Source organism: Blastomyces gilchristii (genome assembly GCF_000003855.2).
Source record: "Blastomyces gilchristii SLH14081 genomic scaffold supercont1.9, whole genome shotgun sequence".
NCBI lineage: Eukaryota > Fungi > Ascomycota > Eurotiomycetes > Onygenales > Ajellomycetaceae > Blastomyces > Blastomyces gilchristii.
Window position 1 is genome coordinate 132,267 of NW_003101674.1, and position 21,713 is coordinate 153,979.

At 47.8% G+C, this 21,713-nt stretch overlaps 7 protein-coding genes across 7 annotated transcripts; 2 read left to right on the top strand and 5 right to left on the bottom strand.

Moving 5' to 3' along the window:
* Positions 1 to 641: 641 nt before the first annotated feature.
* Positions 642 to 4,460, bottom strand: BDBG_04466 (protein mesA). Its single transcript, XM_002624556.2, has 4 exons — positions 4,288 to 4,460; positions 3,423 to 4,173; positions 3,302 to 3,362; positions 642 to 3,234 (listed from the first exon to the last, which is right to left on the bottom strand). The coding sequence occupies exons 2-4, from the start codon at positions 4,073 to 4,075 to the stop codon at positions 1,588 to 1,590; spliced, it is 2,361 nt and encodes a 786-aa protein (XP_002624602.1). The 5' UTR covers positions 4,076 to 4,173; positions 4,288 to 4,460; the 3' UTR covers positions 642 to 1,587.
* Positions 4,461 to 4,581: 121 nt separating this feature from the next.
* On the top strand, positions 4,582 to 6,117 carry BDBG_04467 (calmodulin). Its single transcript, XM_031721678.1, has 3 exons — positions 4,582 to 4,779; positions 4,850 to 5,321; positions 5,416 to 6,117. The coding sequence occupies exons 1-3, from the start codon at positions 4,777 to 4,779 to the stop codon at positions 5,856 to 5,858; spliced, it is 918 nt and encodes a 305-aa protein (XP_031578514.1). The 5' UTR covers positions 4,582 to 4,776; the 3' UTR covers positions 5,859 to 6,117.
* A 149-nt stretch (positions 6,118 to 6,266) lies between these two features.
* On the top strand, positions 6,267 to 8,540 carry BDBG_04468 (cell cycle arrest protein BUB2). The gene is made up of 3 exons (XM_002624558.2): positions 6,267 to 7,027; positions 7,095 to 7,861; positions 7,969 to 8,540. The coding sequence occupies exons 1-3, from the start codon at positions 6,509 to 6,511 to the stop codon at positions 8,090 to 8,092; spliced, it is 1,410 nt and encodes a 469-aa protein (XP_002624604.1). The 5' UTR covers positions 6,267 to 6,508; the 3' UTR covers positions 8,093 to 8,540.
* On the bottom strand, positions 8,389 to 10,991 carry BDBG_04469 (MYND domain-containing protein). Its single transcript, XM_002624559.2, has one exon. The coding sequence runs from the start codon at positions 10,686 to 10,688 to the stop codon at positions 8,751 to 8,753; it is 1,938 nt and encodes a 645-aa protein (XP_002624605.1). The 5' UTR covers positions 10,689 to 10,991; the 3' UTR covers positions 8,389 to 8,750.
* A 17-nt stretch (positions 10,992 to 11,008) lies between these two features.
* BDBG_04470 (WD repeat-containing protein) lies at positions 11,009 to 15,791 on the bottom strand. The gene is made up of 5 exons (XM_002624560.2): positions 15,075 to 15,791; positions 12,216 to 14,950; positions 11,868 to 12,145; positions 11,556 to 11,675; positions 11,009 to 11,461 (listed from the first exon to the last, which is right to left on the bottom strand). Exons 1-5 carry the CDS (start codon positions 15,230 to 15,232, stop codon positions 11,453 to 11,455), a joined length of 3,300 nt encoding a protein of 1,099 aa, XP_002624606.1. The 5' UTR covers positions 15,233 to 15,791; the 3' UTR covers positions 11,009 to 11,452.
* Positions 15,792 to 16,928: 1,137 nt separating this feature from the next.
* BDBG_04471 (uncharacterized protein) lies at positions 16,929 to 19,267 on the bottom strand (the record flags this gene model as incomplete). The annotated part of the gene is made up of 2 exons (XM_002624561.2): positions 16,929 to 19,049; positions 19,178 to 19,267. The coding sequence occupies 2 exons, from the start codon at positions 19,265 to 19,267 to the stop codon at positions 16,929 to 16,931; spliced, it is 2,211 nt and encodes a 736-aa protein (XP_002624607.1).
* Positions 19,268 to 19,959: 692 nt separating this feature from the next.
* Positions 19,960 to 20,757, bottom strand: BDBG_04472 (6-phosphogluconolactonase; the record flags this gene model as incomplete). The annotated part of the gene is made up of 1 exon (XM_002624562.2): positions 19,960 to 20,757. The coding sequence occupies one exon, from the start codon at positions 20,755 to 20,757 to the stop codon at positions 19,960 to 19,962; it is 798 nt and encodes a 265-aa protein (XP_002624608.1).
* Positions 20,758 to 21,713: the final 956 nt, after the last annotated feature.

Below are 21,713 nucleotides of genomic sequence, written 5' to 3' on the forward strand. Positions count from 1 at the left end.
ATGATGGTGATGGTGAACCGGATATAAAAACGGCGCCCACACATCGACGTCGTACCTGACACCGTTTTCCAAGGTAAACCTTTACCTTCTGTCGCTAAGGGTGACACACACCGGCAAAAGCCCAAGGAGGAAAGGAGGCTGAAGATGGCGCGGAATAAATTCGACTGGCGTGTGGGGGCGCTCGTATTTGGCGTTAGATTTCACTCATAGATTGTTGAAGCAGACAGATGTTCGACCTGCTGCTGGCCCGACCAAATGGTGAAAGAAATTAAATCGCCAAAAACTCGCGCTTCGCAGATGGGGGGACTTGAGTAGTCCTGAGAAATATACTCCGTAAACTCTAGCAAATTTAATGTCGAAGACGCCAATGACACAAGTTCAATGCCAACGAATATAGGGATATAAAATTTACAAATGATTTGCTTTGAGTGTTCTCACCTTCGAAAATGATGTGAGGAAAAACTTCAACAAATGCAGTGGGCAAGTCTTTTGGCTGGAATATTATTGTATAGTCGAGTACGCACATCAGCTCATCCATTATAGACACTGACTGAGCCTGGGCGCACTTGGAGTATACGCAGCTTCAGACAGCGTATTATCACGTCCCACTTGGAGTCATAAGAGACTAGATGAATACTGGGCCCTGGTCATCCCTCTGCAAGCGTTGTCTTTTGCTAATAGGGGTAGTCTGCGCGAATGTTCCAATGAGGTTGAGATCATGTAACCGCAGGCTTCGCTGTGCCACGTATATTGTTGTAGAAAGCCTAAGATGGTCAAGATAAACAGAGGCAAATCGGCGCAATCAAGCGCGCTTGATTGTTTTTCTCGATATCGATCGTACCGTGCCGCATTCAGAGTTGAACTTGAGAAACAATGAAGATGAAAATAACAGAATCTTCCAATATTGTTTATTACCAGAGACAGAGAATCTGTTAATGAATATATGAATGGATTTTCAGCAGTTAAGAGATGTGGAAGAAGAATCCAGAGCTGCTTGTGCTTGCTTCTACATGTGTAGTTAACAGTAGCTGCCTGTGCAGAAAGAAGGTGTAGCCTATAACATGTCCCCCTTGCAGTATGCCCTAAGATCAAAGGTTGTTATTTCAAACATTTTATCCGCAAATCGAAACATGGGTGGGGCCAATAAACAAAAGTACAAATCGCAACATTCAATTGGATGATCGAATAGACGAATAGATGCATGGGAACTGGAATAACATTGGTTCTTAAGGTTTATGTATGGTAGATGCGAAATAGGAGGGTCATGGCTAATTGCTGTATATATATGGATTATATATATATGAACATTAGATAGCATGGAGTGAGGGTGTGGCAGGATTATCATGTTGAACTCAAAGGGCAAGATGTAGTTGTCATTACAAGCAACAGAAAAAAAATATTGGACATTAGCAGGGAAGGATTATAGAAGAGTGAAATAAAAAAGGAGACTGAGATGGTATGTGGAGCGCTAATCAACAAGGGCATTCATGGAATAAAAGTGCATGTTTCATACGCAGCTTGTATCGGAGTAACAGTAAGTATGGGTATGTGGACACTTTGTCCTAACAATAAGAGAAAAAAACATGTCTAGCTTCTCCTGGCCCATCCCGACCCGGACGAATCGTTCTGTAGATCTCCATTGGGGCTGCCTTTTTCTGACTCTTTCTCTCTTTTTAATCTAAAATAAGCAAGTTTTGTGAACCGGCTTAGCTGTGTCCAAAAATGACGGCCGGCTTCGTGCGCAGAAATACGGTCTAAAAGGCCGATAACAGCTTCTCGTACAGTAGGATTGGGGTGGAAAAGGCCCATGGAGATGTAAAACAGGCCTGCCTGACTTTCCGGCGTTACAGTCAGAAGCTGGCATATGGAATTATAGTCTTGACAAACCTGGGAGAGGGCAAGATAAATCTGTGCTGAATCGGCGTGGCTTAGTTTAAGGGACCGCAGCCTATCATGATGATGATGAATGTCGATGGATTGAACAGGCCTCCCCGTCAGATAGAGTGCTGCAGTATCCTGGATGAAGTAGTAATATGAACGAGTGTTCCTCCAGCCTTCGATTCGAGATACCCAGGCAGTCAGCTCACGCTGTTTGGTAACATCGTCGGGCCATACATAGCCATGCCCGCGCAGAGATTCGTAAGTCCCAAGCTGGCCACCTGGTCGACCGTCCACGGAACCCTCCCCAGGGGCCATGACATAAAGTGCGGTTGCCCCGTATACGGTTTGCTCAAAAGTGGCAGAAATCCGGGTAAATTTAGTGATATAAGCCCGCCACTTTGCGCGGATTGCTCCTTCTCCGTGTCGCGATGCAACACTTCGAAGGATGTCATCCATAAAAAGCGAATCGCCAGTTAGGTCACTTAACGAAGACGCGGAATTGAGTACTGATGGCTGCGTGGTTAAATTTTGCTGTTGGAAATATAGAGACCCTTCTGTAACCGGAGCTGGTTCAATACGACTGCTTATCTTCATACGGCCACTCGGGAGATCGCATAGAAGATCCCACCACTCGTGATGGTTGGCAAAAGCTGGGTTGGTCACACCGGCCACAAATCCGGGGACTTTCAAGAGTTCATCGATTTTAGTCAGATCGGTGTAAGGGAACGCATGCCGCGTAAAACCGCGGAGAATGCCTCCCGATGCCAAAGAACATGCGGCAAGAACAGCTTCAGCAACCTCTCCAGACGGCCGATTGTGACCCAAAAATATAACGCGTTTTTGAGTAAGCAAAGCATTGACCAAGACAATAATAGGATGCGTGTATGCCCCACTGCTGGTAAGGTGAGGGTGCAACCCAAACGGCTGAGGTGAACTGGCGTGGGGAGCAGAAAATATCTGTATGAGTTTTATGAGAGAGAAGTCGCCGACAGTTTCCGGCGAAATAGCTGATGGAACTTTGACTGGGATTGCAATATCGTTATAAATAATTTTGGACTCAAATTCATGGGTATCTCTGGGCAGGGTGTATTTCGGAGACGGAGAGGAGTGCTTTTGGGGGGATCCCTCGCTGTCATGAAGGAACCGTTCATCCGCCAATCTTTGCTTAATCATCTGCTCGAATTTCTCAATGAACATATCCTTCGAGTCACTAGCCTGTAGGATATGCCGTTCAAGGTAGGTAAATCTGGGTAACAATGAAAGATCCATTGCATTTAGCGAGTTATACAAGGCGGCCAGTGTTTCTGGGAAGGGGGATTTAAAATAATCTTCCAATGCTAGTAGGAGTAAAGGCTATATGGACCAATTAATAAGCTAGGAAAGATCAGCGGAAAGTGGTGTGTTGCATTGTATCACAAACCTTATAGATATGAAGAAAAGAATGCCGTGTACATATGGCCATAGCTTTAACAACAGCTCCCCTAGAACGGTATCAGAATCACATATAATGAACTAAAGATAGATGGAGCCATATCACGTACCGTTTTACTGATGTATCTTGTTTCGTGTTGACAAGATTTAATACATACATAAGCGGTGGGCCTTCCCCATTCTCGTCGTCCTCTTCATCTTCATCAACCACAGATGCCTCAGAACTGTCGTCGTTCAGACCCTCATTTTCTTGACTAATATTATTATATTCGGTCTGTTGGCCTGCAGTGGGTTCCACATATTCATTCTCTTCCTCCGACCCAGCATCCTTGTGAAGGAAAAATATGGTCCAATCTTGACTGCGAACATGTGTTTGATCTGGCAACATGAGTTCCGCTAACATGTGTTCATCTCCGCTGATCGCACTGGGATATTGATGCTCCATAATGGGGCCACGGTCGACATGGAAGGAGGCGACAAGTATATACTCGACGTGTAGCTCTGGAGAGTCTAGAGGGTACTGGGATTTTAGTCTGCGTTGCTTCGCCTGGAAGCTGGTATACGATTTGGTAGATAGCGGGCGGGAGGACGAGAATGAGCTGTTTGGGGATCGTCGACGCAGAGAAGTCTGCGAAGAGAGTTTTCGAGGGACATTGCCAGAGGATTGGCTTGAGGAAGCAGCGGACGTTGGGATAGACGCAAAGGAAGTCCGTCTCTCACGAGACGAGCCGTTTGTACCAGGGCGATGGGAGATAGCACTCATGATTGGAATGAATAGAAAAGAGTATAGCGCCGTCCAGTGGGGAGGGCAGTCGCATATTTATTCACGTCTTGACGATGCATGAGGGTTTAAAATAATGGCTTCGCGATCACGTTAGCGGGTAACTTATTTATTTAACGTAAATATTATGACGGGAAGTGCCTGGGGTTTAGAAGAAACGTTCAGGGGCAGCTGGGCAAAAGTTAATAACGCACCACCGTTTCTATCCACTTGAAGAACAATTCGATCAAACCATGGCTCTGCAAACGCTATAATTGATAAAACGAAATACAGAGAGAAGGTCGTACTCCATGATCCAGCAGAATTCCATGAGCCACCAGGAGGAGAGGAATAAGCCGCGAGTCTGACTTCTCTCCTGGACTTTTCGCTATGTTCCGCAGAGTGCACGTGCCACCAAGCCTTACCTGAGTACCCGGGACCGGATTATCTGTATCCGGGTGCGGGGGAAATGGAGGATAAACTTTAATCCGAGTGTTTACTTCTTTCCGGTTTTGGATGGCTTTGGCAGGCAAGGGATGGCAACGGCAGCTACAACCCAATATTCGATATTAAAAGACTTAACAAGTTTTGGTTGACAAACATAGAGAAGGATTGAATTTGAATACTATAATACTACAATACTATATCTGAATGTCCTAGTTCGAAGAACATAGTCATCATCATCATCATCATCATCATCAATCATGGTATGTACCCGCTTAGTTAGTTCGTCCTGCTTTTTCCCTCTCCGCTAAATGCCATCTCTCTACATCCTAGGTCACACCTAACACAACCCCCTACAAACCCTCCCCTCTTTCCTTCGGCTCTCCTCGTACTTCTCCCTTTCGGCGTCCCTCCGTTGCTGCTCCTAACACGGGCATTCGTCCCAATACACCGGGAAGCCCTGGCAGCAAAGGGCCAACAACGCCTGTCCAGTCCCCGAGCAAACTAAAGCAGTCGCACATTGCAGAGGATGGATCCGTCTTCTCAGATAGTCAGATATCACCTTTAGATTCAGTGCGCAGGGAAATCACATCGTCACCAACTAGGGCATCCCACAGACAAAATGAGAGCACATCTTCAATGATGGGATCGAAGTTGCCAGAGAGATCAGTTGCGAACGGTGACACACTGAGCAGATTACCACAAGCCCAACTACGTGAAATGAGAGAGGCGTTTCAAGTTCTAGATCGCGATAACGACGGGAAGGTCAATAGAGAGGATGTTGCTGATATTCTACTGAACTTAGGTAGTAATTACCTTACCACATTATTTATCCAGCCCCGTGTTTTATTAATGCCGTCCATGAGCATTTCTCACATAAAGTGTTTCTTGATGTTTAGGACAAGACTCCTCCTCCGCAGCTACTTCTCTCTATTTTCCTTCCGGAGGGCCACAGACGCTTAATCTACACACGTATCTAAACTCGATTGCGAACCTGCTCGCCCCTCTTTCGTCTCCACAGGAACTCCTCAACGCCTTCGCGGCTTTTGACGAAGATGACAGCGGCCAGATAGATATGGATGAGCTTCGCGATGCCCTCCTTAATACAAGCCCCGACGCAGACGAGATTCCCCTGACAGAAAGAGAAGTCAGAGAAGTAGTTAATGGTTTTACGGGAAGAAGGGCGTTTGGAGCGAAAGGAGCAAAATCAGGAGGTTTTGGAGGAGCAGGAAAAAGATCGGAGGTATTTCGTTATCAGGAATTCGTTGAGAGTCTGACTGGCGGTACAGCAATTGCGAGTGGTGTTGGACAGGGGCACGACAACAAAAGGGACAATGAATAATGCCTGACAACATATTATGTACGAAATACCATTTCATGTCATACTTGGATGTGCATAGGCGAATTGGTGTATTTGGGTTGATCGAGTTTCATCATTGTTGTTTGGTTCCTACGCTTTAGGGATTGGACCATATTTTCAGGGTCTTAAGCCCCACTCTATTGTTTGAGAAATAAATAATTGGATGCATGTCTTATCGAAATCTACTCTGTACAGAGTACAGTAACCATTGCTACATGAACACAGCATATCCAGGCACAGACGATACAGTTTCTCCTTCCCATGGGTAATTCGGTAGGTAGCAACGTAACGAACCTTAACCTTGCTACATTGCGTCGCGTGTATTATTTAAGCACGGCGCCAAGACAAGCGCCAACCACCGATTTTGGCGCCGATTTGAAGTTCCCCACAGCAGCATCGATCAACCAACAACATCAACGCCAGCGATTTTGCCAGGATGAAGGCTGGACAACGAAGCTGCCACGATATACTCCGTACAGCCATTGCAACCGGTGCACTTACAACAACGATAACCACCTCTCCCTTTTAATCAACGCCCACTTTCACCCGGGAACCATGACTTGGCCCGGTTCCTCTCTATTCTGGCATCACTGATTCCATTACTATTCTCGCCGCACTCGCCTCCAGCAAGAATGAGCCCAAAAGGGTTTTCTCAGTTCCAGTTCCCGCCACCTTCGGGTGCTCCACCATCATCCCAGACCACTCGAACCCTCCGTAGATACCAATCGCACCAAAGTCTCTCATCGCATTCCCCAACTTTCCCACCTCAACTCCGCCCACCCCTCCACCGCAATACCGCCAGCCACCGGGAGCGTACAGAAGAAAATGCGGCCTCCCAAAATATGCAACCATATGTGCCAATGACACGTACTCGAGCTCGAACTCGATCGAATAGCGATGTCACCGCTAATAGCCTCGCCGCTTTCCAGCAACAACATCAGCAGTACCACGACCACGAGCATCACCAACCCCAGCCTCATAAGCGACCTACTGGTGGAAGAAAGTCAGGGTCATTGGGACTCCAAGGGAAGCGGTCTGGTTTGGATGCTTTGCTACGGGAAGGCCCGCCGGAAGACAGCATTGCAAGTGGTTTACAGGACCTAAGATATCTTGTTCTGTCCAATAGGGTTGATTCTGACAGCGATGGAATGGTATGATATTTTCATGTCATTTGAAACACTCAATCATGTAGCTCACTAGTTGACCTCATTGCCTCAGTCCCCGAATCGCATTTACCTTTGGCTAGCCCTTCTTAACGTTGCACCTCTGCCAACGGATGAATATCTTTCGCTTGTCCATCGAGGACGTTCTCCGGCATATACAAAAATCCGCAATGATACTTTCCGCACTTTAGCTACAGACCCTCTTTTCAAGCGCCGTGTCACAGAGGCGAGTTTGATTCGCCTGCTCAATGCCGTTGCCTGGAAAATCCACGACTCGAAAGAAGAAACCGCAAAACTCTCTTCCTTATACCAACAATCATGTCATCCCAGAAACCCCTCACCAGAGCCCTCGCCGTCCACAACAGACGGTTTCTCCTCCGCCCCTTGTAACACCCCTTCTACAACTTCACATGCAACCTCTGAATCCGCAATCTACGTACAAGGAATGAATGTCCTCTGCGCGCCATTTTTATACGCTTCCAGGAGCGAAGTAGAAGCATTTGCTCTTTTTCATTATTTTGTCACCCGAGAATGTCCTGGGTATGTTAGAGGCACCATGGACGGGGTACATAAAGGACTTAAGCTTGTGGATAGATGTTTGGAGGTCGTCGAACCCAAACTAGCAAACCACCTGTTTAGGAAGGGAATGTATGCTGAATTGTATGCATTCCCCTCTGTTCTCACGCTATGTGCCTGCACTCCGCCGCTGCCTGAGGTCTTGCACCTCTGGGATTTCCTTTTCGCTTACGGACCGCATCTAAATATTCTGTGCATTGTTGCTCAGCTAATTAGGTTGCGGGATACAATTTTGGCAAGTCCAAGGTATGTCTGGGGATCCAGCGAACCAAAATTCCTGGATTGATTACTTGTTATCTCCCCTTCCCTTTAACTATATACATGTTTCATTTGCTGACATTTTGGTTTTATAGTCCAAACAAAATTCTACGGTCGCTTCCTGCACTAGATGCCAAAGAAATCATTGCTCTTACTGTCTTGATCGTACGAAAAATTCCTGACAACCTGTACGAGGAACTTGTTACTCATGCTCAATAAACTCTCCCACCTATTAGAACGACTTTTCTTTCTGATTGTTTTCCTCGTTTTCGTTCTTCCATTCCCTCGATCTATTTTTTTGATTCCTCCATCCAAAGGGGTTCTATTGATATTTTACTACTTATCTTTGGTCCCCATTTCTTGGCCATTTGGACCACCCAAATGCCTCAACATTGCTTATTTGATGGTTATTTTCACTTATCTCCTCAATAAGTTTTTTAGCCTTGTGTCCTGTTGTCTTTGCCTAGTTTTACACAAGGCTCGGGAATTTAGTAGCCCGGATGGCTTGATACAAGAGAAGTATTTTCTTTGTTTTGTTTGAGTGGATGAAGAAAACGAATATATGTGTATATTAGATTCCATAATGCTGCTGATGATTATTATGAAAATATAATGAGAAAGATGGGCGGGGGTTATTTAGCTATCAATATCAGTTTCTCTCACTGAATTTTAATTTTTTGTGTAATCGATAGTTAACTCATTGGACAAGATATAATCCTAGTATGCAAGGTAGCGGATTAAATGTAAGATCCATTCTAAGCTCAGGATGAGGAACAGCCGCAGCAAAGCTAGGAAAGGGGCGGGGAGGGGGGGAAAATATAAAGACGAGGTATCCGAGGAAAATAATATTTTTTTCAATCCTCTAATAGACCCTCCCTCACCTTTCGTCCGGGTCTATCTGTTTCTCCTCCCACAGACACCTTTCACATCGACAGGCACCCCCCAACGCTCCCATGGCCCACTCCCTTCTCTCCTTTACCCCCAAGCCCACATCACAGTAATGATTCAAAATCTCCTCCCCACGCTTAATCCCCGTCCACTTCTCATCCCCCGCATCCCCGCCCTTCCTCCCACCCCACTTAAACCTCTCATCCTCCCGCCTAACCGTGAACGTAATCTCCCCACCCCACTCCCAACGGACGTTAGGATCACACGAATGGTTCGCCAAACACCAGAGTGGGTGTACAGCAGAGACCTCCGGCCCGCCATCCCATGTCGATAAGCGGCCAGACGCCGTGCCGCGGAATTTGGCGTAGAGAGTGTTTAGCACCCAGGTGTCGTACGTGGGCAAGGTGGCGAAGGGATCCAGACCCATTTCCTCGAGGATGCGGGTGGGTTGGAGGATTGATAGATGGAAGGAGAAGGGAAGGGTTGCGGAAGGGGGTTGGAGGTTGGCGGTGTTGTTATTGTTACTTGACGCTGAGACTGCCGTTGGAGGAAGCATGCCGTCGTCCAGCGGGTGGAAATCGCCCCAGATATACTTCACCTCTGGTAGGTCTAATGGATGTATGCCCTGCGTAGCAGCCATGGCAATGGCGCGGCCTAACAATAGCAGGTAGAGGTAATCAGCTTTATCTTTGGGATCCTGTATGTCCTTTCCAATGGACTCAAGACCCTCCTGTCCGCACTCGGCCGCGTGGTAGACTTCCTGAGCGAGATCGTGACATTCCTGGCTGCAGAAGATGGTATCTTCGCAATCTCCGCAGGCGACAGAGGAATTAGCCGCAGAGAGATAGGGGATCGGTCCGTTGCAGGCATCACATAGGCTATCATGTAGACGATTCGTGGCAGTTAGGAGGGAGGATTCGTGCAGGAATGTCTCGCCGGGGGCGATGTCTTCGGTAGCTACGAGGCCAAGTTGGATGGAGGTCTCTTCTTCCTGTTCTTCCTGTTTACTCGATGGATCCCCACCAACTGTGTTGTGGTACAATGCAGGGAGCGCGACAGCGCGCACTTCGCACTTGGGCGCTATTTTCTTGAGTCTTTCATTAAGAAGTTGCAGAGTTTCAGGCGCGCTGCGATCTGGCTCGTGTGTATTCCATGGATAGAGAACTCTCCTTGCGTATCCTTGTGCATCAAGGTCAGCAGGTTGGAGTCTGGCCAGCAGCCCCTCGTCCGTTCCTTGGTCTTGATTGTCAGCGGAACCTCCACGCCCTTCCTTCTGCTGCCGCGATCGCTGGCGATCTACAAACGAGCGCTTTATGATAGAGAGTTGTTCTTCGAACACACTGAGGCTTGATTTAAGCTCCGAGTCCGGGAGGTCCATGGCCTGAACGCAGAAGTTATATGCATCTCTCATGCAGCCGCACTGAACGAGACTTTGGACGAGCAATATGTACACATGTCGTATATTTTCCCTATATTCGTCTTGAGAAATGGATTCGAAGCCCTCTTCATCATCTCCATCTTCGTCTTCTTCCATATGCCCGTCATCATCTGCATCATCGTCGTAATTCTCGGGCCCGCCATGATCACTTCCACCGCGAATACTTATGGCGGCAACACCATCCACAAGCCCAGAAGAACCCATTAACTCCATGGCATCCAGCCCCACCTTTTTACGAGCCCTATACTCGCTAGAGTCCGGATCAATCACCGCCTCAAACAGCGCCAGCGCGCGATATGCATCCGCCGCTGCGAGGTCGGGATACCCAAGCTTCGAATGTATGATCCCGCGCTGAAGATGGCGCATGGGATTATGAGGATCCACATAAAGCAAAGCCGTGGCATCCTCTCGCTGCATAAGGAGAGTTAAGCTAGGGCTTTTGCTATCATTCAGGTTGTTATGCCCGTTGCACTTGGTTTTGGCCGCCATATTGCACAGTTGGATCCTGTTTCACGAACAGCAGAGGGACAGAAGAGCTGAAGATGTTGCAGAACTGGACATCTCCTAGTTACTGGGTATTTTCAGGGAAATAGAAGGAAAAGGAAGATCAGCTCCTGTCCGTTCTTAAAAGCAGTAGCCGTTCTCTTTCTTGTTTTGGTGGATATATCTACACTGGCGAACCCCTCAGCTTATACGCCAACAAGCCTATCTCAATGTTGGCATAATCCACTAGTTGCCGATATCGTAAGACAATCATTAACTCCTCATTAAGAACTCCAGGATGGATGCAATCACCTTTTCTGGGAGGGGAATTTTTCAATATCATGTGACCTGTAAACCCTAAAACATACAGAAATAGAATTGTTCTGTGATCGTTTATCAAAGGCCCTCTCTAATATTCTAAGGTTTATTTGACACGTTCATAAAAACAGCTTAGTATTATTTAGACTATAGGTTAAATATAAGAATAAGCATGTTAAATATCTGAGGTTTGTAGTATTTTAATTCCTCCTTACTTCTCTCCACTCATTTCTTGTTCCACACAGCATCAACATACTATCCTTGCTGGCTGATTTTAGTAACCGAGACGAAAGCACTTTTAAGTGTCGTGATTTTCGTAATTATATGAGCATTGAAGTGGGTAGGTATACGGATATCGCGGTGCGAAATTTGCAGTAATCAAATAAGTGAAGGCATCGACTCCCCCTGGCTTCCATGCTGAAAGGAATAGACAGCGACATGACGAAACGGATTCACATAACCTAATGGTGCAAACAGTCAACAACTACGTCGCTTATTTTACAAACAGATTACTGTAGGAAAGGAATGACCAGTTTAAAAAATGCCCGTACTTACATTGCAATTCTCATCCAAGATGATGGTACCCCCTTCGCCCCCTTCTGTGCTTGCTTCTATGGTGCCTCGGACAACGTGTCTTTCTCTCAGCGTGGCTGCCAGGCGCGCTAGCATACCTCTCTATATAGCACAAGACATAAGTAAGTATTAGAAAAAGACCCCAAGGATGCCAAAGAGCCAAGGAAGGACATGGGCACCGAGTACAAGCGTGATTTAACGGAACTACTGTTTCTTTCTTTATGAAAACCACGAGTTCCATTCAGAGAATGATACTCTCGTTCTGTACTCGGTGAGCGATTGAATCCCACGTACCGTGATGAAAGCTTCGTTCATCCCCCCTTGCCGGTTGATGTCATTTTGACTCATTATCTGGTAGCTGTCGTGCATGCACTTTCGACTTTTGAGCCCAATGTCTCGACGGTCGGTTTGGTTTCCTCCGAGGTGATTTCCAGAAACGATATTGGCGCTCGCGTCCGGGTCCGCAATGTTAATCCCTAGGCGGGCATTGTGCTGAGCTCGAATGTCCGGAGAAAATATCTTGATGGTTCGATCGATCCCAGAGACCGCGAGGGTTGGTTCGTACGGGTGGCCTATAGAATTCCAAGTAAGTTGCCTGAGGTTTGTACTAGAAAGATATTTGGATTGAGTTAAAAATCTTACCTTGAACCACGTTGACAACATCACTATCTCCCTCCAAAATATTAACCAAATCCGAGGTCTTCCGGTCCCAGATAAATACATGCCCGGAATCACTGCCACTGACTACATATTCGTCATCCAATCCAAAATAATTCACATCTTTGATCGTTTTGACATTGCAATGTCCCCGATAAACATTTACATGCGATGAACAGGGGACGTTACTTTCAACGGCATTCCGTCGATTGCCACCCCGGATAAACAAACGGCCAGCGGACCCGCCAAACTCGCCACTATCATCAGAGTCGAGAGCGTGGCCGTCGTCATCTGAATCTGAGAGGTAATCATGAGCGTCGTCCGAACCCTCATCATCTGTTCCGGAGTCATCTTCCTCATTGGAATCATCATCTGTCTGGTGTTGTTCCAGCGAGCCGGCTACTGGTGACTCTTGGCCACGTGGAGGTTGGTCACTCATAGCAGTTTCCGCTTCCCGCTGCTCTCTGCTACTCTCTCGATGCGTAGAAGTTACTAGTCTAACCTCCTCGATCTGCTCCTCTTCCTCGTCAGGATCGATGTCCTCCTGTATTCTTTCCCTTTGATCGTCATCTTCATCCTCCTCCTCCACAGTAGTTCGAATACCACCAAAGGCACGGTTAACAAATTCAAAGTTGACACCCTCGCCCACATCCATAAGTATTCCTCTGCCCACCTTAAGGCCCCAGAATCTAAAGGACGCACGGCGGTCCAAAGCTTGTAAATTCGGCCGTCCCTCACTTCCCTCACCATCCTCTTCTTCCATAGAAGCAGCAGCGCTTCCAGAAAGGTCGACTAGAGACAATTTAACAGATTCCGCAAATGCGTTAACAGCAGCTAGTTGTGAGCCGAACAAGACGCGAGATGAATCGTGCTCAAATCTCGACGCATCCACATTTTTGATGGCATCATCACCTGCTAGATTTCGGAGGTATGGAATTAATATAGTTTCGATAGAATCGTCGCCAGCGTCTTCAGGTATGGGGAATCTGTCACTATCATGGCGACGGGCACGATTCCATTTGAAACCCTGCAACATAGCCTGTCGTCCGCCCTCGAGCCAGAGGAGAATGGCTTTTAGGAAATCGTATCCAAATTGGGAGGAAGGATCTATCATTCCGTTTTCCGTTGGGGCGGGTACAATTTGGCGGAATAATTCCAGCTGAGGACTATCCGAATCCGAAGGTGTTTGAAGCCGACCTCCGAGTACTCTGGCTAGCGTACCCGACGCTTGTACAAAGCGCCGGGAGGTTTCACGGTTCCTCCGCAGTGCCTGCTGGAATATAACATCATCATGGGATGGGTTGAGAGGATATCTCCATGTTCTGATGACTTCGTCCATTTCAGATAGGCATGTCGCAGCATGTCCTAAGGTAGAAATAAAGGAGGCCGTGTATGGTGTCAATTCGGACTCAGCAGCCACTCTTATGGATGAATCAACCGAAAAGAGGAGCTTTCGGATTTCAACGAGAGTCTTTGCGATTTTTAAGCTTAATTTTTGGGCCTCGTTGAGGACTGACTCCCGTGCTCTTTCTATCAGATCGGAAGGGGTGTCAGGTATACCACCTGGGAGAGAATCGAGTGGAATATCCTCTGACCGGCCATTGCCATATCGGACTCTGAAGGACATATCTTCATCTTCTTGGATACTGCAAGACCTTCGCCGCAGGTTATATCTATTACTACTCGCCCTGGATGCGGGGTTGGCATTCTCTCGCTTCCGCTTTCGGGTCCTACCCTTCTTTGTCTTGTTAGTACGAGTGCCATCTTGAATGGTCGGCTCCTCAGGCTTCTTGGCATCCCTAGCATCAGGGCTGCGCATAATATCGAAGCTATAGATGTGATCCCCGGACCAGCTGACCACTATTTCGTTAGGATTGGCATCGCTTATCTTGCATGCTGTGATATGACCGTTATCTCTAGCTCTGACTCGTTTCTGACCGTTTGGGGCGAACCGTCGGACACATCTGGTTGCCTGACCCATCGCGTCGTCATCAGAACTCCCAGGTGCAGGCGATAGACTTCCCATCTGGCCTCGTTCAGCAAGGAAGTCACGCCCCAGCATTCGCCTGTCATGAAGGAAGCAGTGTAAATGGGCTCCTCCGAGGGCTATATATTGAGGCTGGCTCGAAGAACAGGATATACTGTTCAAGTCGATGTGATACCGCTTGTATGATATCAACGGGGGGGGAACATTGGAATCGTCATGGTTAAGGCCCGGCCTATAAGCCATAAAGCCTTGGCCGCCACGAGGCGAAGGATATGCAGAAGACGGCTGCCGTAGATCCCACTGTCGAACTTCACCGTCTTCAGAGCAAGTGAGGAACAGATAGGGCGAGGACTCGGTGACGATACGTTTCACTCGGTCAGCATGGGATCTATAGACACGAGCATTCGTGTTCGCCTCTGTGAGGTACCACATCCCATTAAAAAAGTTATTGAACCGACGGCCTCTAGGGGGGGAGGCAAATTCCGATGCCGCAGATGTTCGACCCGAGTGCTCAATGTCAAAAACACGAACTTCCGAATCGCCTGCACACGAGACAAGTGTCCGATCATTGGAGTGTGGCATAAATTTTACAGAAAAAATGTTCGCGGAATGTCCAGTTTGTATGGTAGTATTGAGGAAGAAGGGTGCGGTGGATGAATCAGGCTGATAGGAGTAAATATTCAAGTGCTGATCGTCGGAGCCAGAGGCCAGGAGTTTCCCGGAAGTAGACCAACTAGAGGCATATAAGTTCAGCTTATATTCTGTTTAAGAGATCCATACGTAGAGATGGGTAGTCATCCACCCATCTATCCACAGAGCTCCAAGCTTCGAGAATCTAGCTAATAGGCATACTATACCTTAAGGCATTAACGCAACCAGTATGACCACCCAGTTCATTCACAATATCCATATCATCTATCCAAATTTTATCTCCATAGATTCCCGAGATACTCGAGTAGGGCGTATAGTCCCCAAGCTCACGCCTAAGGAGGCGCTTTTCCAAAACCGACTTCATGTTGCAAGATCAAGCCAACACAGCCCGCAACGAGTTAGGAGAAAGCTTTTCAGTTTCCAAGCATTATCAGTACAGAGATCACGCCTCCCGGGATTGACACAACACGGATATGTCAGATTCGTCAAGGTATATTTGTCACAATCGTCGGGCTTGGGTTTTCGGTGGCGGCAGCTGCGGATTTCTTGAGGTTGACGAGGCTTTTTGTTCGTGGGTTTATGGCTAGAGCGAAACTTAAGTACGATGACTTTAAGCTTCTGGTCAAATGAATACAATGCTCGCAAAGTTCCCCTTGTTAGGGATGAAGTTCTGGGAGCTATCGATCGTCAAGCGGAGTTGTTGAAGTGGAAAAAAAGGATGAACAAGCGACCAAGGACACAGTCACATAAAAATACGTTGGAAGTTTGGGGGAATCCAATATTACACTTTCACAAAAGTAGCGGTTGTCTTCGATGTCGACAGGAAGATCGCAGCCCAAGGGGCGTCCTGAGGTTCTTATCAGTCAGTCCCGTCCGTCTTCTTCCTCTTGCGATTGATTCCAGGTCTGGTCTGTCTGCTGCTGCTTGACCCCACTCTCCCGCCCTTGGGGCTTAAGCCCGCGGCATCATCGACAACATCACGTGATTGGCTGCTTATGACATCAGTATCCAAGACCCTGTGGAAGTTACTACGCTGTCGTCGAGTTTGGGTCTGATAACAGCCTGTGTCTATAGTAGGGATGTATGTACAATTGGATGTAAAGCACTTTTCCCTTGCTATGTGCGGATCAGACGAATGGCCGCCGGAGTCCCCCAATATACAACTTCACCGCCCCTGTCTCTCAGGTTGAGAGGCATCGTGGCTTACCTTTGGGGGTAATATACCTGCCCTTCTTTGGATAGTAAACCTATTGATATAGCCTTACGCCCATCCATCCTATTACTCTATTGTCCCCTTTCAGCTCTTCGCTTCCAGCATTTGTCATGTATATGCCATCTCCACCACCCCAGAGACATTGGAAGCATTCAGATGGCTATAATCAGTATATGTCAATCGCCGTCAGAAGCAGCCTACTGATGGGATTTGTCCTCTCCTTTTCCTTGCTTCGCTTCTATCAACCTAAGAATTCAAGACTAGGTTTACGATTCTCTTGTGGCCGGCAAGTCGGTTTCCCCCTCTCCCCCTGGACAGTCCAGTGTAGCCATTATTTCTTTTACCTAGCCACTCTAGGAAAAAGTAGAAAGGGGGAAAAAAATCGAAAAGCGGAAAAATTGATCCAGTGCAGTTTGGAGACCCGCAAAGGATGGGAATACGAGAAGTAGGTAACTTGCATGTTTGCGTAGGGTTAGTGACAGAGTTTCCATGGGGGCGAATGTAACTTTCTCAGTTACTCCCAAATCAGCCCCGGGCTTGTGTGTAGATCTCCCGCACCCTCAAAAAAGCATCCAGCGCTTCGGGGGAAAAGATGAGTTGTATCATGACATATCATTAATTAACTTATATATTAGTTCGTGGGAAGTATAGAAATAAAATAAAATCACTCTTGCCTGCGCCAATCATCGTCAAAAGGGATATGAGATCAAGTCACGTTCAATCATCATCCATAACATTACTCTTCAAGGGAAAAAAAACGATAAGAAATAACAATAAAGAAAAGGAAAGCATGACAATGCTCACTGTTCAATTCAGCGCCGCAAGAGAAAGCATGGGTGTGTTCAACTCACCCAACAACCCAAACCGGCCGTCTCGCTTCCTTTCCACCACTAGCAATAGTAGTAGTAGCAACACCACCACCAGAATCCAACCGATCAACCGTACCCCGAAGCCACAGCCTCTCCAACTTCCCAACATCCGCCTCAACCGCACTCATAACCTCCAACTCGTCAATCATCGACGCCAATAGCATCTTATGCCCCCGTACAGCGCGAACCAGCGCTGACGATGGCGGACATCCATCACCACCTTCGCTATGCATACTCACATCCGAATCGACACCTTTGGCTTGTTGTCCGTCCGCCATACGTCCGTTAACAACATCAACATCAACGTCAAGACAATCCAGCTCTCTAGCGCAGAGTTCCAACTTCACGCCCAGCGCAGCGACTTCTTCCTTCCACTTGAAGCTAAGGGAGTCTATGAATTCGTACTCGCAGCTGCTTTTGGAATTATCATTATCATTATTGTTATTGCTGCCCTGGTCTGCGTCATCATCGTCGCCGTATTTGTTAAGAGCTGGTTCTTGGGACCGGGCCGGATTCTGGCTTCCGGTCCTGCCCTGTCTCACCCTCGCCACGTGTTCGAACCATTTCTCAAAGGTGCGGACGCAGGAGATATATCTGCCCCCGTGTATATCCGTAAGAGTTGCAACATCCTGTATCACGCGCGACAATACCTGGATTTGCTGCGAGAAGTCGTAGGGACTGCTGCTGCTGCTGCTGCTATTATTATAATTATAATTATAATTATTATTCCTGGTGCTTCTGCTCGTATGTGTCTTGTTATCTGCCGCGAGTTTGTTAAGGGCGAGGTTGTTGATATGACGCTGTGCTGCTTGCTCCTGAGCAAGCAGCGTGCGGTACTTGGACACCACTGATTTGTGCTGTTTGTGGAGTTGTTGCTCAGCACTGGATTCCCATTCTCGTCTAGCGAGTATAGAGTCGGCGTGGAGGAGATGGAGTTGAAGGAGTTCCACTTGTAAGGCTGCTATGTGTGGATGGATCGGTGTCGATGGCTCATTTCCAGTTCCGGTCGCAGTTGCAGTTGCGGTTGCGGTTGTAGGGGATGTCAAGGCAGGAGGGATAGGCGGCTTCGTTTTCGGCCCCTTTTTAGGACTGAAATGTTGCTGGAAAGTAGAGAATTGCGGCTTGTTCACTTTGAATGATGGAGTGGGGCTTGTGCTGCCCTCGCCCTGTTTCACACCTGCATAACCCTTCGTCAAGCCTACAAGATGACTTTGGTGTCGCGAATGATTCGCAGTGGTGGTCACTCTCGACGTAATGGGTTGCCTTAATGATGCGGACCTCTCCAATCGTGTTGCATTTGCTGGTTGAGGCCTCGGGGCGTCCGGTTTAGGCCTGTGCCCTGATCCAGGTCTCTCAGGTCTCTCAATGCGCTGTGTAGGTTTACTTTGAGGTCTCGATCCCTGTGTGATTGTGCTTGAAGAGCGAGGCCTTTGAGCTTTTGTCAGAATATGTCCGCTTTGCGGTCTCGACAGTTGCGAGCTGGTCGTGCTGGACGACTCTGGTCTTTCGGAGCCGGGGGGAGGTCCATCCAGAGGTTTCGATGCATCCAATTTGGGTGCATTCGCTGATCCCGGTCGTTCCAACCGGCTCATACCTGCAGCTTGGGCGCGTGTAGGACTGGTCGCCGGTCTGGATAGCTTTGACGGCGACAACGGAGGAGGTGGCTGACCATGGTCTGGTGCTGGAGCGGAGGTTTCAACATGTCGCGCTAATACAGGTGACTTGGGCGCTGGGGCCTGAGCTTCTTGAGTATGGGCATCTCGTAGCCGTTGTAATTGACTATCCTGCAGCTGCAGCTGCGATCTGCCCGAAAGAACGCCCCCTGCACCGCCCTTTTGCCAACTGCTACGCTGTGGCAAGAGACTGCGACGACGAGCTGCACGGGTACCGTCACCACCATTGCCACCATTACCTCTAGAGTTTGTCTGTGCTGTTGTGGTCGTGGCTGGCTGAGGAAGACCCGAGGTTGGCTGGTTATGGGAAGACAGATTTGAGCTCCGGGTTGGTGCGGATATCAATGCCGACGAAGATGTTGTGGCAGTGGACGATACAGTGTTTGAACGGGGTTTTGTTGGTCGGGGGCTCTCAATTTCGGGGATCTGTGCTATGTGCATACGTAGGTTAGAGAAGGGATGCCTTGTTTTTCCTGTTTACTTTCTGCACAGTTCACGTATCAATTGCCTTCTTTTTAATTTCACGGGGATGGGTAAAGTTTCGTGTAGCGTACCGTAGCTTCGCGATCCAGATCAGGAGGAGGCTTCCGTTGCTGGCCGATGCGAGGTTCACGGAGGGAGAGTCTCCGCGTAGGGATTGGCATTGTTTCAAACCACTGGTTCAACAGTGGCATATATCATGGGAGAGAGATTGGCTACGTCCCCGAGCAGCTGTGGTCGAGGATAATGGCATTGACTTTATCTGGGAAAGCTAAACAAAACTTAACTACATGTAGGAGGTGATTGTCGGGCTTGGCATAAATATGGCAATTTTAAATAAACCAAAACCATGCCTAGCTAACTAGTTATTTGGTGAACGACATGGAGCCAGCACTAGACCCAGCACAATTGCGGGCTTTGTAAGATGTAACTAATAATATCAAAAATGGAACGAGTGGTGAGGATACGCGAAGAAGACCTCGGCAAATTTTAAAGTACAGGACAATTGGTCTCACTATTTTTGACTGCGACATTGCCTCGCCTGGCCAATCCTTAACTAGTTAGTTACCCCAATGAAAGCAAAGCTAGATTTATGGATAGATATTGGTCACCAAAACCGGCGACGACGAGAATTATCGCCCGAACATTTCAGTGGGATAAGGACTTGTACAGTGCCTGAAACTCTGGGGGTAAAATAAGGCAGTTACATTCTAGTATTCAATCAAATTGGTTAGGCTCGGGGGAATCGCACGGAAAGAAAAAAAAAAAAAAAAAAAATTTGTGAGGCGTACATTCAAAGATGCAGGTTTAAAGTAGCTAAGGTGCCCTTTTTATTATATTGCCAACTCAGCTCATTTCAAAGATTCCCCTTCGAAGGAAACGCAATCCCCTCAATAGCCGGAGTATCCGTAAACCAGCTCACTTTCTCTGCACCGGCCGTATTCACCAATGCGCACGGGAGACTCCGCCCTTCCTCTGTATCAAAGATCTTCTTCATGATCTCTTTCTTCCCAGCACCCGTCGCCACAAACGCAATTCTCAGTCCGTGTGTAACAACAGGCAAGGTGAGCGTGATGCGTTTAGGTGGGGGCTTGGGCGAATCCGAAATCGGAGCGACCCAGGCATCTGATTCGCGGAGGAGTTCGTGGTCAGGGAACAGACTGCAGGTATGCCCATCTGGGCCGCAGCCGAGCAACAGGAGGTCGAAAACGGGTAACTTCACGCTATCCTTGGCGGCGAAGGAGCGCATCAGCTCTTCCTGATACTGGTCTGCCACTTCCTGCGGATCATCGTCGTTGATATGCGTAACATCGATTGGGTGGACTTTGGGCGTTCCCAGCTCTGCGGGGATTTTATCGATTAGCTCAGCTTTCACGAGGCGGTAATTGCTATCTCCGTGGTCGAGCGGTACGACTCGCTCGTCGGCGAAGAAGATATCCCAGGTGGAAAAACGGGGGGTGTCTTCGTCACTGCCGTCGCTGGGGGCGAGGAGCGCTTTAGCCAGGATGGCGGGCAGCGAGCCGCCAGAGACAGCTACGCGGAAAACGTCATGCCTGGCGATGGCTATGTTCTGAGATTGCAAAACATACTTCCGAAGATGCTTTGCAAGAGTGTCCGTGTCAAGGAATGCGTAAAGATTCGGAGATCCCGCCATGGTTGAGATGAAGCTGTCGTGGTGGGGTTGATGAAGCTAGTAGCGGGGTATAAAGGACGGAGAGCAACGGTGTTCTGGAGAAGCTATTTGTGGAAAGCTGATAGGCTTTCGGAATATGTGTATCGAGCTCACGGGTTAATAGGAAGAAAATGGCTTGGGGACGACGACGTGCATACATAAGGAGAGCAGCGGAGGTTGAAAGTTGCATTCAACAGCAAAAGTTCAGCCAAAACTATCTCGAACTGCTCCTGAACTAAACCGATGACGCACTGCACTGGGCGTTACATAAACATGGCTCGACTTCTTCACCATCCCGCGAAGAAGAGGCAAACTCCTTGGTGTCCTTGATCTGTATGTGGCTTAATTATTTTTTACATAGTATATACGATTCAATGACATGCCTACTACTCGATAGTAGCTTAGAAGTAGTGTCGACAACGATTGCAGACCATACTGGCATACGCCTCAACAAGTGGAAGGAGGGGAGACAAGTCAAGTCGAAAACAATAACATACATAGCATAACAAATTCGAATATAATTAATTCCCATATAGCCAAATCTCAACATGGCACACAAGTAAAACTCTCCATTCCATCTACATATTATCTGAATGCCAACTTGATGCAAGAAAAGCCACGTTACCCATTTCTCTTTGCTTCATCTCAACTTATAGTAGTATGCAAGACCCCGCTGCCCCTGTAGCATCTCAAAACGGAGCTTCCTTCTGCCCACAAGATTCCAGGGCTGCATTCGATATATAACGCAGTTACATACATGAAGGACTTGGTGACACCAAAAAACAGGGGGAGATTTTCTACTGCTATCTATCTATCTCCTACAATTTCTAAAAACAATGTCTGGGTGTAATGTGCTAGCATTCACTGTTGGAAAACCAGACCATGCAAGGCGGCAAGGCACTGAGATGTGGCAGATACAGCTCGTCCAGCTCGTCCAT